The sequence below is a fragment of the Balaenoptera acutorostrata genome, chromosome 13, assembly GCF_949987535.1.
Source record: "Balaenoptera acutorostrata chromosome 13, mBalAcu1.1, whole genome shotgun sequence".
NCBI classification, from domain to species: domain Eukaryota; kingdom Metazoa; phylum Chordata; class Mammalia; order Artiodactyla; family Balaenopteridae; genus Balaenoptera; species Balaenoptera acutorostrata.
Window position 1 is genome coordinate 64,604,618 of NC_080076.1, and position 18,616 is coordinate 64,623,233.

General features: G+C 42.8%; 1 protein-coding gene across 1 annotated transcript; it reads left to right on the forward strand.

Annotated features, from left to right (window-relative positions):
* The first annotated feature begins 82 nt into the window (after positions 1 to 82).
* On the forward strand, positions 83 to 17,657 carry PSMG2 (proteasome assembly chaperone 2). The gene is made up of 7 exons (XM_007196224.3): positions 83 to 281; positions 1,699 to 1,870; positions 4,892 to 4,950; positions 12,776 to 12,894; positions 13,752 to 13,925; positions 16,363 to 16,483; positions 17,352 to 17,657. The coding sequence occupies exons 1-7, from the start codon at positions 225 to 227 to the stop codon at positions 17,448 to 17,450; spliced, it is 801 nt and encodes a 266-aa protein (XP_007196286.2). The 5' UTR covers positions 83 to 224; the 3' UTR covers positions 17,451 to 17,657.
* The last annotated feature ends 959 nt before the right edge of the window (positions 17,658 to 18,616 follow it).

Genomic DNA, 18,616 nt, shown 5'->3' on the forward strand with positions numbered 1-18,616 from the left:
CGCCTCCGCGCGGTGCCTGCCGGCTCCCCGCGGCGCCTCCCCTGCCACCACCCCTCCACGCAGGCCCTGCCGCGCGCCGCCTCGGCAGGCGGTTGGACGGGCACCTCAGGACCCCGCGCCGGGGGCCTCGAAGGACCCCGAGCCGAAGGCCTCGTAGGACCCCGCGCGCCGCCTGCCCGTACTTCCGGCCGCAGGCTCTTCCCGCTGTAGCAGCCGGCCAGACCATGTTCGTCCCCTGCGGGGACTCGGTCCCCGACCTCTCGGGGTGCACGCTCCTGATGGTGAGTCCGGCCCCGGGGGAGGGGGCAGGGTTGGGGTCCGAGCGGCGGTCCCCGGACGCGCGCGGGTCTGCGGCCCCGAGTCCTGGTGGCTGAGAGCGGAACGTGCGGGGAAGTGACCTGCGCTCAGCTGGTGTCGTGCGGGCCACTCGCTTTACCTTTCATCCTGGAAAACCTTTTCTCAGCTAGTTTGGGAGTCAGGCTCAAGCTAGGGAGTCGTTGTCATTAGCCAGGAAACTGCAGACGGGTTGCTAAAGACTTTTGCTCACTCAATGAGCGTTCTATGGTGTCAAAATGTGACAAAAAGACTAGATTCTTGTCCTCAAGGAGTTTGCAGTTTAGTTTGAAACACATGTATATAAATAAGGTTAGAATGTCAAAAAAGGTACAGAAAGGCCCTAGGATTTATTGGGAGGGGGAGGGACACAAGGACCTCTTAAGAAAAGCTTCATATTTGGAATTTAAAAAACAAACAGGCAAACAAACAAAAACATAGATTCGGAGAACGGATTGGTGCTTGCCAGCAGGGGTGGATAAAATGGGTGAAGGGGGTCAAAAGTACAAACCTCTAGTCAAAAATAAGTCCTGGGATGTAACTCGAAGCGTAGATCTTAAAAAGTTCTCATCACAAGAAAAAAGGTTTTTTTTGACTGTGTGGCGTTGGATGCTAACTAGACCTGTTGAGGTGATCATATTGCAGTATGTACAGATGTCGAATCACAATGTTGTACACCTGAAACCAATATAATATTATATGTCAATTATATCTTAGTTTTTTAAAAGGATGATGGTAATAGAAAAGTTACTGTTTGATAATTGTCATCATAATAGTGCACACAAGAAATATCAGTGGGGACTTCCCTGGCGGTCCAGTGGTTAGGACTTCACCCGTCCACTGCAGGGGGCACGGGTTTGATCCCTGGTCCAGGAACTAAGATCTCGCATGCTGCGTGGCCAAAAAAGAAAAAAAAATGTCAATGAATGCTTAAATTAGCATGTAATAGTGTACTGAGAAAGGAAATTTGACTTCATTTCAAAGTATCTTCCTGAAAAACATTTATTAATCACAAAAGAGAAAAAGTGTTTTTGCAGGAGATACCTGGCAAAAAAAAGAAAAAGAAAAAGAAGAATGTCATAGAGAAAGTAATGTCCAAAAGATACTAGTGGTACCCTTGACAGTGGAGTGGTGAAGAGGGAAGCCATTGGGTTGAAGAAATGGAAGATTCATTCCATTGGGGTATTCAGTAAGTGTTCAATCAGTAGTCTGAAAGGTGGAGCTAATGAAGGGGTCAGAATCTAGCTGTGATTCACCTGAGCGTAAGCGTGCAGTACCAGTGCTGTGACTGTTGTCTTCTGACTAAACTTTTTAAAGTGCTGCTAATTTAGTTGACTTAATGAATATATTATTTTACTGTTTCAGCCAGCAGTATCTGTTGGAAATGTTGGCCAGCTTGCAATAGATCTGATTATTTCTACACTGAACATGTGTAAGATTGGTTACTTCTATACCGATTGTCTTGTGCCGATGGTTGGAAACAATCCATATGCAACTGCAGAAGAAAATTCAACAGAACTCAGTATAAATGCTGAAGGTGTGTTATATTCTCCTACAAGGTAGAGTTGTTTTAAATCAGAACCAGACCCTCCCAGTATGTCCTGCAGCACCTGGCACCGGCTCTGTGCAGAGTTCAGGGCACTGTGTTCTCCTCTCCTGTGTACACCCTGGTTTAGGCCTTAGCCTTTCCTAAATGGCAGCTCCCTTGAGAGATGTGGTTGTATTTGTATCCTTGGATGGAAATTGAGATACCTATTTGTTTAACGTGGGGTTTTTCCCCTTTTATCCTCAGTTTTATTTTCTCTCCTTACTGGCGTGGGTAAGCATCACTAATACCAGGGAGAGAGAATTCCACTGGGCTCAGTCCTGTATGTTTAATACACACTACCTCACACAGGCCTCTGCCATCCTGTCACATTGTTGTAGAATCCGTTGTAACACTGACGAGGCTCAGAGAGGCCGAGTTTCCTAACACTGCAGTAGGTGTGGGCTCTTCCCACACCGTATGTCTCCACAGTTCCTCGTTGGACTGTCATGCTGGGTTAGTTGGGGCACACAGTTTACAGCCCCCGAACACTGTGTTCATGATGAGACTGCCCCTCGGGAGGAGAGGAAAACAAAGGAGCCTCCAGTTACCTTGCGTGATGGGCAGCTGCTGCCTTGACCGCTCAGTCTTCGGTTTACCAGTTTAAGGTAGAAGCCAAAGGTGACAGAGGAGCATGAAAGACCGTAGGTGGACCGAGAAACAAGTGAGGAAGCATTTTGGGTTTTGTCAGTCTTACTAACCATGTCATTAGCTTGCAATAATGAAATACACTTTAGAAAGATGGTTTTGTTAACACTAGATAATTTCAATTATTGCCTTGAAGGACAAAGGACTATAAATAGTAGAACTAGAATTTTTATATTTAGACTAATGATAACAACTGTCATTTGTTGAGTATCTCCTCTGAGCTGAACACTGTGCATTTACATGTGTTAATTCACTTAATGCTCACAACTACTCCATGGGTGGTTTTATAGATCAGGGAACCAGTGCACAGAGAAGTTATGGTCCCATGATTAATCGAGGCAGCCTGACCCAGAGACCTGCCTCCCCGTCACCTGCTAATGCACTTTCTCTCCAGCGGAAGACCCACTGGCTTTCCTCTGACACAAACTGGCAGCAGGTCCATTGGGTACAGTTCTTTAATCCACTTTTTTATTTTTTAAGATGAGGTGTCTTTTTGAAATAAATTATAGACATCACAACATTCCACCCCCAAATATGTAAGTATGCACCTCTTACAGTACATTTTCTTACATAGCTAAAACACCATTGCATTTAACAAAATTAGCAATATCTTCCTATACCCTTATACCCTATCCATATTCAGAGAGGCCCAGTTTACCCAAAACTGTCCTTTAAAGTTAGTTTGTCCAGACCAGGCCATAGTACTTCTGATTATCGTGCCTTTGAAATCTCTTACCCTACATAATCTCTTTCCCTTCTTTGCAAAACTGATTTATTGAAGGAAAAAACTGGACACATTGTCCTATAGAATGTCCCACCTTCTACGTTTGTCTGATTGCTTCCTGTGGTGTCATTTGCCATGTTCCTCTAGTTTCTGTATTTTCTGAAACTGGAGTTAAGAATAAAGGCTTGATTATTTAAAAGCTAAATATTTTTGGCCAGAATATGTGAAAGGCGATGTTACATCACCTGACAAGAAAAAGGATCTGGAAAACAGGGTCTTAACAACAAAAAAAGACCTTTGTGGTACACTGGTGGAGAACACAAGTGTTGCTGTTGTAGAAAGTGGTACATCTTATATTTTAAAGCTCAGCCTTCCCTTTTCCCTAATTCCTAGACCTCCTTCTCTAGACTCCTTTGCCCCACACATACCTGGTGGTCAGCAGACTCGCTGATGCAGCACAGCCCCGGCCACCCCACGTACACCAGTCCAACGAGACAACCCCGAAAAGACCTGTATAACAGGAGAGACATGATCCACCAAAGGCTGTGCCCAAGTCTAGGGTAATTTGTAATCTCTTTACAGTAACTGAAAGCTTACCCCTTGGCACAGTGGCCTAATCACGTGTCCTCAGGCACTCTGTATTTTGTCCTTGGGTCATTTCGGAGCTTCTCATTCTTGGAGGTGAAGTTGGGCAGGACCTCTTAAGCATCAGTAAAGTGGGCCCCTTGTAGAATCTGATGAAAATTGTGGATCCTTTCTGCAGAAAAAATTCACACACGTTGACTCACAAAAATTTTTGCATGTTATTTCAGGTCTTTCAAAAACTCCTAAAGAACACACATGTACCTATTGCAGGTATTTTATTACACAGCTAACATTTGCCGCATTTTATTCTTCCTTCTTCTAATGCCAATGACTGTTGCTGTTCTCTAGAGAAAAGAGGGAAGAATATCAGAAACCAAAAACGGTCTTAAGAATGATGTCATTTGTCATAGTGCTAGAAATTTCCAGGGGAATACTTATTTGGTTTTACAGTCAAAGAAGAGAAATAATTTTATTTATTTATTTATTTATTTATGGCTGTGTTGGGTCTTCGTTTCTGTGCGAGGGCTTTCTCTAGTTGTGGCAAGCAGGGGCCACTCTTCATCGCGGTGCGTCGGCCTCTCACTATCGCGGCCTCTCTTGTTGCGGAGCACAGGCTCCAGACGCGCAGGCTCAGTAATTGTGGCTCACGGGCCCAGTTGCTCCGCGGCATGTGGGATCCTCCCAGACCAGGGCTTGAACCCGTGTCCCCTGCATTGGCAGGCAGATTCTCAACCACTGCACCACCAGGGAAGCCCCAGAGAATAATTTTTGATAATTTTCTTACAGTTAACGTTTCAGCGCTGAATGTATTCTGTAGAATAAAGCCCACAGGTGAATTCTGAGGTATTAAAGTGTTTTGTTTTAACTAAATGATATAGTGCATATGTTCTATATTTTAACTATCAAAAACATTTAGATACAGAAGTTCTCCTAGTGCAGCTTTTTATCATTATAACTTCACTTGTATGACTCCTTCAATTTAACTATCATTTGGTTTCATTTTCTTGGACTTGCAGTGTATGCATCGCCTTCAAAGAAACTAGTGGCTCTTCAGTTAAGATCCATTTTTATTAAGGTTAGTACGTTATTTTTGCCTTCTTAAGTTTATTAAAGTGCAATATAATGAGAAAATACTGAGTCATTATCATTAAGACTCAAAAATCATTTCTTTGTTTATGTTTATACAGTTAAGCAAGGTTTGATTCTATAGAGAAATACTCATAAAATTTCGGAGTTGTTAGTATTATTTCATGAATATATTGAAAGGAATTGGGACCTATAGCTTGGGTCTTATATATTCCCGATTCAGGTAACATTGGTGAAAAACTTTAAGCATATAAATATTACAGGTTTATTCTATTTGAGTTACATTTCAAATCAGTGGCATCTACATAAAAATTATATATATATGAAAATATTTTCTGAATCCAACTTCTTTCGTCTTCCGCTGCCACCACTCCAGTCCAGCCACCACCTCCCTCACGCCCCAATTCTGCTTCTGCACCACCCACCCCACAGACAGCTCCACCCATGATCCTTTAAATCTCAATCAAAGCACGTCACTTCTGCCTTCCAAACCCGCCAGTAGCTTCCCATCTCAAAGCGAGTTCACAGCCCTCACCACGGCCCGACAGACCCTACATTTCTGACGTGGCAGCCACTAGACACATGTAGCTGTTTAAATTTTGACTCATTCATTAAAAGTAAGTAAAATTTAAAATTCAGTTCCTCTGTCCCAGTAGCCACATTGCAAGTTCTCCACAGCCATGCGTGGCGAGCAGCTGCCGTAAAGAGCATTTGGTTACCATGGAACATCTGCGGGACAGCTCTGTCCCTGGCCCCACGTCCAGCTGTCCTGCTTGCCTGTCCCCTGCTCCCCCTCTTGCTTGCCCTGCTCCAGCCACACTGGCCACCCTGTGCTGTTCAAACACATTAAGCTCATCCTGTCTCAGTCTTCACAGTAGTTTCTCTGCCTGGACCACTTTTCCACTGGACACCTGAATGGCTCACTTCCTTTAGTCTTTGCTTAACTGTCCCTCATCAGAAAGGCCTCCCCCCAGCACCCTTTCTCTCATCTTATCCTGAGCTAGTTTTCTTCACGACTCCTCACTTCCCACCTCTGATAGAAAGGAAGTTCCCTGAGAAAAGTGACAAGGTGTCATTCACTGCTGTATCCTCGGCTTCTAGACAGAGCCTTGGTGTAGAGTGGATTGAGGTACCACCTGTTCAGGGGGACAGAAAGGTCTCCCCTTCCCGGGGGCCCCTCCACACCCCCACAGTCACCATGTTGTAGGAGCGGGATCTCACGGGTGCACTTCTTCACGTCTGGCCTCCTTAACTCCACATTCTGTCTACGAGGTGCTTCCACATTGTTGCAGGTAGAGGTAGTTACTTCCTTCTCACCTCTGTGCGTGAATCTGTTGTGTAAATCATGATTTACCCATATTGTTGATGGAGCATTTGATATTTTTCCAGTTTGAGGCTATCATGAATGGAGCTATGGTTATTTTAATATTTATCACTCTTTGCTTAGTTAACAATATCACACACAAAGTTTGGCAGTGAGAGTTGCTAGCATTTTTGCATTGTGCCACGTGGCTTTTTTGTGCTCTTTCTAATATCAGTGTAAGTTCGAGAAGTAAGATGGACAATTCAGACACTTCTAAATGAAATTTTTTAAAAATTATGTATTTATTTATTGGCTGTGTTGGGTCTTCGTTGCTGCATGTGGGCTTTCTCTAGTTGTGGCGAGCAGGGGCTACTCTTGGTTGCAGTGCGCAGGCTTTGGGCGGGGGCTGCTTGGCTTCTCATTGCAGTGGCTTCTCGTTGCAGAGCGCAGGCTCTAGGTGCGCGGGCTTTGGTAGTTGCAGCACACAGGCTCAGTAGTTGTGGTTTGTGGGCTCTAGAGCACAGGCTTAGTAGTTGTGGCGCACGGACTTAGTTGCTCCATGGCATGTGGGATCTTCCCGGACCAGGGCTCGAATCCGTGTCCCCTACATTGGCAGGCAGATTCTTAACCACTGCGCCACCAGGGAAGTCCCTGAAATTGTTGATGTAAATAAAGAGTGATTTCAAAGTAGCAAACATTTATTGAGCATAGATTCTTTGCACCAATAATACTCTAAATACTTCAAGCATGTTGCTCTACTCAGTCCTCACAACAATCCTAGGAGGCAGATGCTAATTTATCTTCATTTTACAAGTGAGAAATCGGAAACACAGAAGCTCAGACAGCTTGCTCAAGCCGTGTGGTCCATGGGTGAAGCCAGCATTCTAGACCCGGCAGCCTGGCTCTGGAGCTGGCCTCTCTTAACCACGACACAAACTGCCCTTCTGTTTTTAAAAGGTAGCCATTTCTTACCTGCATTTTAAATTTTATTAACAGCCTCTGAAAAGAGTTTCCATAAAGTGGGTTTTCCCCCCAAATTTTATGACCCAGATCCCAGATTAGTCACCTGTTCACATCTTGCCACACCTGCTTGATTCTCTTTGCACAAGTACACGCAGTTTCCTCCTGCCAAACAGTCCAAAAGGAGGCTGCTGACATCATGTTGCTCACTCCATACAAGAACGAGACTCTTCTTCACACGCAACCTCACAACCACAACACTGCCACACACCTAGAAAGTCAGCATTCAGTGAATTATTAAGTACTAGCATTTGGCATATTCACATTCCCCAGTTGTTCCCCAGATATCCTTCAATTCTGGATCCAGGCAAGGTTTGTGTGTTGCTTTAGGCTGTTACAGCTTTTCAGCTGGTGTTCAGTGTAGAGCTGCCCTCCTCTTTCTGTGATTCACAATATTGACTCCTCTGAGGGACCCAGGCCAGATGTTCAGCCTTCTGGATTCACCTAACTGTTTCTTTCTGATCAGATTTGGGGCAGAAATTTCTGGCAAGAACGTCTCATAGATAACCACGTGGTGGTTTTTGAGTAACAATAGATCACTGAAGTACAGAACCGGGAAATTGAAATCTAGATTCCTCACGCTTAGCTTATCTCTAGTTGTAAAGATAAAATAAATAGTCATTGAGGGGTGCCTTCAAGATGGTGGAGGAGTAAGACGTGATGATCACCTTCCTCCCCACAAATACATCAAAACTACATCTACATGTGGAACAACTCCTACAGAACACCTACTGAACGCTGGCAGAAGACCTCAGACTTCCCAAAAGGCAAGAAACTGCCCATGTACCTGGGTAGGGCAAAAGAAAAAAGGAAAAACAGAGACAAAAGAATAGGGACGGGACCTGCACCTCTGGGAGGGAGCTGTGAAGGAGGAAAAGTTTCCACACACTAGGAAGCCCCTTCACTGGCGGAGACGGAGGGTGGCTGGGGGGAAGCTTTGGAGCCACAGAGGAGAGCGCAGCAACAGGGGTGCAGAGGGCAAAGTGGAGAGATTCCCGCACTGAGGATCGGTGCCATCCAGCACTCACCAGCCCAAGAGGCTTGTCTGCTCACCCACTGGGGCGCGTGGGGGCTGGGAGCTGAGGCTCGGGCATCGGAGGTCAGATCCCAGGGAGAGGACTGGGGTTGGCTGCGTGAAGACAGCCTGAAGGGGGCTAGTGTGCCACAGCTAACAGGGAGGGAGTCCGGGGAAAACTCTGGACCTGCCTAAGATGCAGGAGACCATTGTTTTGGGATGCACAAGGAGAGAGGATTCAGAGCACCACCTAAACGACCTCCAGAGACGGGCGTGAGCCGCAGCTATCAGTGCGGACTCCAGAGACAAGCATGAGATGCTAAGGCTGCTACTGCAGCCACCAAGAAGCCTGTGTGCAAGCACAGGTCACTGTCCACACCTCCCCTCTCGGGAGCCTGTGCAGCCCACCACTGCCAGGGTCCTGTGATCCAGGGACGGCTTCCCCGGGAGAACACACAGCGCGCCTCAGGCTATTGCAACATCACGCCAGCCTCTACCACCACAGGCTCGCCCCACATTCCATACCCCTCCTTCCCCCTGGCTTGAGTGAGCCAGAGCCCCCTAAGCAGCCACTTCTTTTACCCTGTCCTGTCTGGGTGGGGAAGAGATGCCCTCACGCGACCTACACGCAGAAGCAGGGCCAAATCCAAAGCTGAACCCCAGGAGCTGTGTGAACAAAATAGAGAAAGGCAAATCTCTCCCAGCAGCCTCAGGAGCAGCAGATTAAATCTCCACAATCAACTTGATGCACCCTGCATCTCTGGAATACCTGAATAGACAATGAATCATCCCAAAATTGAGGCGGTGGACTTTGGTAGCAACTGTAGACTTGGGGTTTGCTTTCTGCATCTAATTATTTTCTGGTTTTATGTTTATCTTAGTTTAGTATTTAGAGCTTATTAACATTGGTAGATTTGTTTATTGATTTGGTTGCTCTCTTCCTTTTTTAATTTTTATATATATATATATATTTTTTTTTTTTTCCTTTTTCTCTTTTTGTGAGTGTGTATGTGTATGCTTCTTTGTGTGATTTTTTTTTTTTTTTTTTTTTTATGTGGGATCTTCCCGGACCAGGGCTCGAACCCGTGTCCCCTGCATTAGCAGGTGGATTCTTAACCACTGCGCCACCAGGGAAGCCCTCTTTGTGTGATTTTGTCTGTATAGCTTTGCTTTTGCCATTTGTCCTAGGGTTCTGACTGAGCGTTTTTTGGTTTGGGGGTTTTTTTTTAGTATAGTTTTTAGCGCTTGTTATCATTGGTGGATTTGTTTTTTGGTTTGGTTGCTCATGAGAGATTACTACAAGCACCTATATGCCAATAAAAGGAACAACCTGGAAGAAATGGACAAATTCTTAGACAAGCACAACCTTCCGAGACTGAACCAGGAAGAAATAGAAGATATAAACAGACCAATTACAAGCACTGAAATTCAAACTGTCATTAAAAATCTTCCAACAAACAAAAGCCCAGGACCAGATGGCTTCACAGGCGAATTCTATCAAACATTTACAGAAGAGCTAACACCTATCCTTTGCAAACTCTTCCAAAATATAGCAGAGGGAGGAACACTCCCAAACTCATTCTATGAGGCCACCATCACCCTGATACCAAAACCAGATGAAGATGCCACAAAAAAAGAAAGCTACAGGCCAATATCACTGATGAACATAGATGCAAAAGTCCTGAACAAAATACTAGCAAACAGAATCCAGCAGCACATTAAAAGGATCATACACCATGATCAAGTGGGGTTTATCCCAGGAATGCAAGGATTCTTCAATATATGCAAATCAATCAGTGTGATACACCATGTTAACAAATTGAAGGAGAAAAACCATATAATCATCTCATTAGATGCAGAAATGGTTTCGACAAAATTCAACACCCATTTATGATAAAAACCCTCCAGAAAGTAGGCATAGAGGGAACTTACCTCAACATAATAAAGGCCATATATGACAAACCCACAGCCAACATTGTTCTCAATGGTGAAAAACTGAAACCATTTCCACTAAGATCAGGAACAAAACAAGGTTGCCCACTCTCACCACTATTATTAAACATAGTTTTGGAAGTTTTAGCCACAGCATTCAGAGAAGAAAAAGAAAAAGAAGGAATCCAAATTGGAAAAGAAGTAAAACTGTCACTGTTTGCAGATGATATACTGTACAAAGAGAATCCTAAAGATGCTACCAGAAAACTACTAGAGCTAATCAATGAATTTGGTAAAGTAGCAGGATACAAAATTAATGCATAGAAATCTCTTGCATTCCTATACACTAATGATGAAAAATCTGAAAGAGAAATTAAGGAAACACTCCCATTTACCATTGCAACAAAAAGAATGAAATACCTAGGAATAAACCTACCTAAGGAGACAAAAGACCTATATGCAGAAAACTATAAGACACCGATGAAAGAAATTAAAGATGATACACACAGATGGAGAGATATACCATGTTCTTGGATTGGAAGAATCGACATTGTGAAAATGACTCTACTACCCAAAGCAATCTACAGATTCAGTGCAATCCCTATCAAACTACCAATGGCATTTTTCACAGAACTAGAACAAAAAATTTCACAATTTGTGTGGAAACACAAAAGACCCCGAATAGCCAAAGCAATCTTGAGAAAGAAAAATGGAGCTGGAGGAATCAGGCTCCCTGACTTCAGACTATACTAGAAAGCTACAGTAATCAAGACAGTATGGTACTGGCACAAAAACAGAAATATAGATCAATGGAACAGGATAGAGAGCCCAGAGATAAACCCATGCACCTATGGTCACCTTATCTTTGATAAAGGAGGCAAGAATATACAGTGAACAGCCTCTTCAGTAAGTGGTGCTGGGAAAACTGGACAGCTACATGTAAAAGAATGAAATTAGCACACTCCCTAACAGCATACACAAAAGTAAACTCAAAATAGGTTAAAGACCTAAATGTAAGGCCAGACACTATAAAACTCTTAGAGGAAAACATAGGCAGAACACTCCATGACATAAATCACAGCAAGATCCTTTTTGACCCACCTCCTGGAGAAACGGAAATAAAAACAAAAATAAACAAATGGGACCTAATGAAACAAAAGCTTTTGCACAGCAAAGGAAACCATAAACAAGATGAAAAGACAACCTTCAGAATGGGAGAAAATATTTGCAAACGAAGCAACTGACAAAGGATTAATGTCCAAAATATACAAGCAGCTCATGCAGCTCAATATCAGAAAAACAATCCAATCCAAAAATGGACAGAAGACCTAAATAGACATTTCTCCAAAGAAGATATACAGATTGCCAACAAACACATGAAAGGATGCTCAACATCACTAATCGTTTAGAGAAATGCAAATCAAAGCTACAATGAGGTATCACCTCACACCAGTCAGAATGGCCATCATCAAAAAATCTACAATCAATAAATGCTGGAGAGGGTGTGGAGAAAAGGGAACCCTCTTGCACTGTTGGTGGGAATGTAAATTGATACAGCCGCTATGGAGAACAGTATGGAGGTTCCTTAAAAAACTAAAAATAGAACTACCGTATGACCCAGCAATCCTACTATTTATTTATTTATTTATTTATTTATTTATTTATTTATTTATTTATATACACATACCCCGAGAACACCATAATTCAAAAAGAGTCATGTGCCACAATGTTCATTGCAGCTCTATTTTCAATAGCCAGGACTTGGAAGCAACCTAAGTGTCCATTGACAGATGAGTGGATGAAGAAGATGTGACACATATATACAATGGAATATTACTCAGCCATAAAAAGAAACAAAATTGAGTCATTTGTAGTAAGGTGGATGGACCTAGAGTCTGTCATACAGAGTGAAGTAAGTCAGAAAGAGAAAAACAAATACCGTATGCTAACACATATATATATAATCTAAAAAAACAAAAAAAAATGGTCACGAAGAACCTAGGGGCAAGACGGGAATAAAGACGAAGACCTATTTGAGAATGGACTTGAGGATACGGGGAGGGGGAAGGGTAAGCTGGGACAAAGTGAGAGAGTGGCATGGACATATATACACTACCAAATGTAAAGTAGATAGCTAGTGGGAAGCAGCCACATAGCACAGGGAGATCACCTCGGTGCTTTGTGACCACCCTGAGGTGTGGGATAGGGAGGGTGGGAGGGAGACACAAGAGGGAGGAGATATGGGGATACATGTATATGTATAGCTGATTCACTTTGTTATACAGCAGAAGCTAACACACCATTGTAAAGCAATTCTACTCCAATAAAGATGTTAAAAAATAAAAATAAAAAAATAGTCATTGCTCCTCATTTTTCACCTTCAGTCTAAGGACAGTAAGTGGATCTAAAAATAATTCTAATTTTAGTATATATAAACTATATATCATCACATAACGTGGGTGAAATACTATATAGACTACTCTTATTATAACTCTAGGATCTAACTTTTCTATTTTTGTTTTATTCTTTCAATGGTATACAAAGTATAAATCAAAGTCATTCTGTGAGAAACTGCTTTCCTGGGTGAAAAGCAGCAACTGTGCCAAAGTTGTTGTTCTTTCAAGCAGCCACTCGTATCACCGTAATGACCTCCAGCTCCGCAGGTATGTCTGTGTCTTTGGAAAAGTATTTTGCTATGATTTATACAGTTATTAGGATGATTTCTCTATTAAAAGGTTAAAATATAATTTTAAAGCCACGTATATCCTTTCCTGTCCTCCCTGGAATTTAGAAAGAAGGAGGTAAAGAACATGAGCTAGGAGGAGTAGAGGTGGGGGGCCCTTGACATTCCCAGGGCTGCGGCACTGGGATCCTAGGGTAAAGGCGGGAATGGTTCTGGAGCTGTGCTCTGCTCTGTGGTATCACGTGCCTGGCAGCGCTGCAAACCTCAGCTGATGAAGAGCAAGGAGAAAGGGTACCTGATGTTTATTGGTTGATCGTTTTTCAAAGACTGGATTGATGTTTCTATTTATTTCCATATATTCAACCATTTGTATTTGCAGAACTCCAGTTGCCTTTAAGTATAGCTCCCAGGCATGTCAGATTGAATTCTTAAATAGAAGACAAAGTATCCAAGACTTAGAAATCTAAACTAGTTTATTGCATTATCATTTCTTCACCTGTAAAATTCTGATGAAGAAATTATTAGCCAAGAGTAACCTTTCAAGACTAGACTTAGTTTCTGGGACTCTCACAGTGGGCCTGGTGGGAGCGTGGCTGTGGACATCTTCACGCTGGCCTGGCCTTGGGTTAAGTTTTCCTGTCTCTACGCTCTCCCCTAAATTTGTAAATAGCAAGTCAGCGCAATATTTTTACATGTTGCTCTTCCATAGACTGCTGAAACGCGTGTTTTGCTTTGTGCAGAATATATGGAGAACAAGATAATTTTTGCTAAAAGAACTGTTAATTGTCTTAATGTACGTATTTGTGAGTTTTTAGTTAATTATATGATTGTTTCCAGTACTCCCTTCAGGTACCTACTTACACCTTCCATGCAAAAAAGTGTTCAGAATAAAATACAGAGCCTTAACTGGGAAGAAATGGAAAAAAGCCCATGCATTCCTGAAATAGACGATTCTGAGTTTTGTGTCTGTATTCCTGGAGGAGGTATCACAAAAACACTCTATGACGAAGGGTGAGCTTACCTGTATATTTGCTGCCCATCTTATCTGAAAATGAAAGTAAGATAACTGGGATAGTGTTTGGAGTACTTACTGGAAGTCTGAAAATGTCTTCCTTAAATAGGTACCGTGTTACATTCAGGGGAAAGATTGAAATGTGGTTATAGAATTGGTTCCTGAAAAGCTGTATTTAATGCCTTATTATGTGTGTCATGTTAGGGGTCCTAATACATATTCTGTGCAACCTCTGCAGTCAGTCCTCTTTGCAGTGGTGGTGGTGGTGAGATGTACATAACATTAAACTAACCATTTTTAAGTATACAATTAAGTGACATTCAGTACATTCATTGTTATGTACCCATCACCACCATCCACTTTCAGAACTTTGTCATCATTCTAAATAGAAGGTCTGTACTCATTAAATAACTCCTGTTTTATACCTGAAAATCTATGCTCTTATTAAAACCATCATTTCCTTCAACTTTTCTTTTTTTCCTAGCCTGTCTTCCATTCGTGTTTTCACTTCTTTCCCTGTCTAGCTTATGCTCTTTAGTATAATATATTATTTCACCTCTTCTCTTACCATAGCCTAGAAGCCCTGGCCACCTGGTTATTCTCCACACCTGCCCTGCAAACCACCAGCTTTGAATCATTCTCTCGCTCCATTCAGGCCACATCACCTGTGGCCTGCACTTCTGTCAGACCATAGACTGCGGGGCTTAAACAACAGAAATGTATTTGCTCACAGCTCTGGAGGCTGGAGGTCAGGGTGCCAGCCTGGTCGGGTTCTGGGGAGGGCCCTCTTCCTGGCCTGCAGACGGCCACCTTCTGGCTGTGTCATCACGCAGCAGAGAGAGAGCTCCTTCTCTCCTTGTAAGGCCATGGTCCCATCGGATTAGGGCCCCCTCCTGTGACCTTTCACTGAATTACCTCCTAAACCTCCTGCCTCCAGATACAGTCACCTGTGGGTGAGGCTTCCACTTGTAGGTTCTGGAGGGACACAGTCCAGGCCACAGCAGCTGCTGTCAGGGTCTCTTGATCGATCCCCTACTGCCTCATTCTGACCTGCCCTGACCACCTCAGCAGCAATGCTGGAATTAACTTTCTAAAATGCAAAACTGATCACAAGACTCCCTGAGTAAAAATCCATCAGCAGTTTTACTTGCCTTTTGCAGAATCTGGTTCATCCTCCGCAATGTGCCATCCAGGGCCCTCCTGGCCCCTCTGGCCTGGCCCCCCGGGTGCGCTCTGCACAGATGCCTCCTGGCCCTCATGGTGTCCCCAGAGCTGTCTCATTCTTCCTTGCTTTTGTTCTGTCTCCTTTTCTCCTCTTGTCTCCTTTGCAACAACCTGCCCAGTTTGCCCGAGTCGGCCCCACGTCGCTTCCTGTATGTCCTTGCTGGTCTCGCCCTTCTCTGCGGGGGGAGGGGGATTCTGCTCTCTTCGCGCTCCCCCCACACTCTGCCCCTTCAAACTGACTTCTTGCTTCTTTGCAAGTCAGTCTCCTATCTTTGCTTCTGACCGTGTCAGAGTAGCTGATAGCAGACTTGCCCTCCTGCCATAAACAGTTAGAAACTGGACAACATTAATGAAACAACTGTTCATCAGACATTGGACACCATGCAGCACACAGCTGTGAAGCCTGGGAGAAAGCAGTAGAGTCCTGCTATTGCCCCAGCTTCCTGCTGGACTGCAGCATGGGGTGGGGGGACCCAGGCAGAGCGCAACCATCTTGCTGAGTCGAGGGGACTGGAGACCAGAGTTGGGGTGGCTGACATAGCTGGAGAGTATGAGGCAGAGAACCAGAGGGGGACAACTGCTGGGGGAAGAGCTCTGGGGCCTGCCTGAGCCCTTCTCAACCCTGAGCTCACAAGTATAGGGTGAAATCGTGAGGGCAGAGAACAACCTCTGGGCAGCTGTTAACTTTGCCCACAAAGTTAGCAACAGTAGACAAAATACTGTGAAAGACACGTCCCTCATAGAACATTTGGAAAATGTAGAATTGTCAAAAGAAACAATATTTTAAATACTCAGTTCTGTCACCCAGAAGAAACTACCACTACTAATTTATTGGTCTGTTTTCTGTTTTGAATTAAATTCTGTTTTGAATTAAACATTTTGAACTAAATGTTTGTATCTGCAAGATACTGCAACTCTACCATCGGTAGCTTTAAAATTCATGCTATTTACAGATATTTCTCACAAAATTGATGTTCTTTTAATTTTCCAGCACGGATCTTGGTATGGGGCAGGAACATTCATGTGCCCAGGGTGGGTGTTACATGGTTCCTAGTTTTGTCCCTACAAATAGAAGATAAATAAGTGATCTTGTGATGTGGCATCTCCTTGCCTAAAACCTGGCAGATTATCTCAGCTATAAAAACAGGCACACTGGAACCATCATCTTGTATCAGTAGAAGAATACCTAATTATTCTTTTTAATTGTTGTAGCTGTTCTAAAGAAATCCCAATGGTGATTCTGCTGAAATTCGTTTCGGAAGGAGACAATATCCCAGATGCGTTAGGTCTTGTTGAATATCTTAATGAATGGCTTCAGATAATCAAACCATGTGTAAGTTTCACTAAAGCTTAAGTCTCTGATTTCTCTGGTTATGTATTCATAAACTTGCATTTTTACATACTATATAAGTAGACCAAATAAGTGAAAGTTTATGTTAAATTTAGACATCTTTATATAAAATTTAAGTTAGCTGAACTTTTCAAAAGAAGACAGCTAAGCAACCTGTTGTCTACAGTTGTTTCAATAAGGCTTATTTTCAAAAAAAAGGAAAATCTTAAGTACTTCATTGTATTCATTCTTAGTGTTGCATTAATTATACCAGGCAGCTTTTTATAAGGATAAACAAGTCCTCTTTGGAATTCAGGTTTTTCTTTTTTTTTTTTTTTAAGCAAAAGGTATAGCTTTGTGAGTAATACTTTAGCTATTGAATATGCATTATAATTAAAATACTTTTCTCTATTATGAAATAAGAGCATGACATCCAGGGAAATCAGTTAGCCTTTAGGCATAACAGAAGTAACCTAAGCCTACTTTACATGGTGGGTGACTGTCTTTTTAATTCATGCTTTTTTGAAGAAAAAATTGATAAAAATCACACAGCATTGATTTTTTTTTTTAACCACTATTTCTTTTGAATTTGATTTTGCTCCATGGACTCTATTTATAGCCTTTCTGGTTTGTATCTTTATGGTTTGGAAATTGAGGAAATTTATCTTCAGCTGATATAAAGACACAGAAATGTATTACTTTGTTTTTCCTTACAATAAATCACAGCTAGAAGTGTCAAAACCAAAAGGAACAACAACAACAAAGGGAGAGTTTTGTAATACGTGTTAAAAGGAGATTTAGTGATAAAAAATCACTAAATATTGATTAAAAATATTGTAAAGTTGAGGGATTACAATATTTTGTTCTTCAGTTGCAGTGTGATGACCCCTCAGCATCTGCCTTGCCATGGAAAATGCCGAGTTCCTGGAGGTTACTCTTTGGCAGTGGTCTTCCCCCTGCACTTTTCTGATCCGTTTTCAGTTTTATACCTTATGTCCCAAGACACTTACTACCAACGCAACTGTTAAACAACTATATAAAAAGAATGTATTAGGAAATCTTTACTTTTCACAGAAAAATCTCAAAGAAAAATGGATTAACGAAAGGTGGTTTTTGCCATGCTTTTCATCATATACAACAAATGTAAATTTTGTGCAATAAAGTGTTTCCTAAGTAATTTTATCATCTGAATGTGTTTTTTTTTTTTTAACTCAGACTTCTATATTAGTTTCCTATGTCTGCTGTAACAAATTACCACAAACTTAGTGGTTTAAGACAAAATAAATCTATTATCTTAGAATTCTGGAAGTCAGAATTCCAGAATAGGTCTCACTGGGCGAAGTCAAGGTGCTGGCAGGGCTGCGTTTTCTCTGGAGGGTCTTGGAAAGAATCTGTTTCCTACCCCTTTCCAGCTTCTAGAAGCTGCAGCATTCATTGGTTCATGGCTCCTTCCTCCATCCGGAATAATTTCCCCATCTCAAAAGAAAGAATTTGAGTATAAGAGAAAAGGTTTTCATTTTTGAGTGCCTACTACATACCAGTCACTTTTTACCTGCTATTTTGTTGTGTTACGTCTGTGCCTTGGCTTTCTCATCTGTAAAACAAGGGCTTATAATATTAAGGGGTACACCCTACTCCATAGCATTCAGTAAATGATTTATTTCTGATAAATTATTCTGGGTTCTATAGCCTGATGTGTTTCCCTTTGGGAAACTATTGTGGGGTCGGGATGTCAGCCAGATGATGGGATAGGAAGTCCCAGCCCTTGACCCAACAGAGACACCACTTAAAAATCAAAATACCTTTATGGGAAGCAGAAACCAGTTAAAGAGTTCCAGTTCCCCAGGCAAGTCCAGAGTTGAGAACAGCTGCACTGAAAACAGAAGAGCGGTTTCACTTTACCCACAACTGTCCCTCCCTCAAGCCAACGGCTCAACATGTTGGGAGAAAGTCACCAGCTCCAGGCTTCTGGGGGATGAAGGGGTAGGGAAGAGGGGACTGCATCCAATGGGTTGGCTTTTCGCAGGGCTGCTGGAGTGGCTGGTTTCTGCCTCGACTGACTTGGACCCCTGACAAAACTGGCAGAGTTTAGATGCCAGGGGGCCACTGAAAGCAAAGGCGGGGTGGTGGGGGGAG

What these genes read in the sequence shown, in the direction of transcription:
- PSMG2 (XM_007196224.3), top strand. Translation starts at nt 225, where the DNA reads ATGTTCGTCCCCTGCGGGGACTCGGTCCCCGACCTCTCGGGGTGCACG. An exon ending in ACTCAGTATAAATGCTGAAG is followed by an intron (nt 1,871 to 4,891) that starts GTGTGTTATATT and finishes TTGGACTTGCAG; the next exon opens with TGTATGCATCGCCTTCAAAG. An exon ending in TAAGATCCATTTTTATTAAG is followed by an intron (nt 4,951 to 12,775) that starts GTTAGTACGTTA and finishes TGGTATACAAAG; the next exon opens with TATAAATCAAAGTCATTCTG.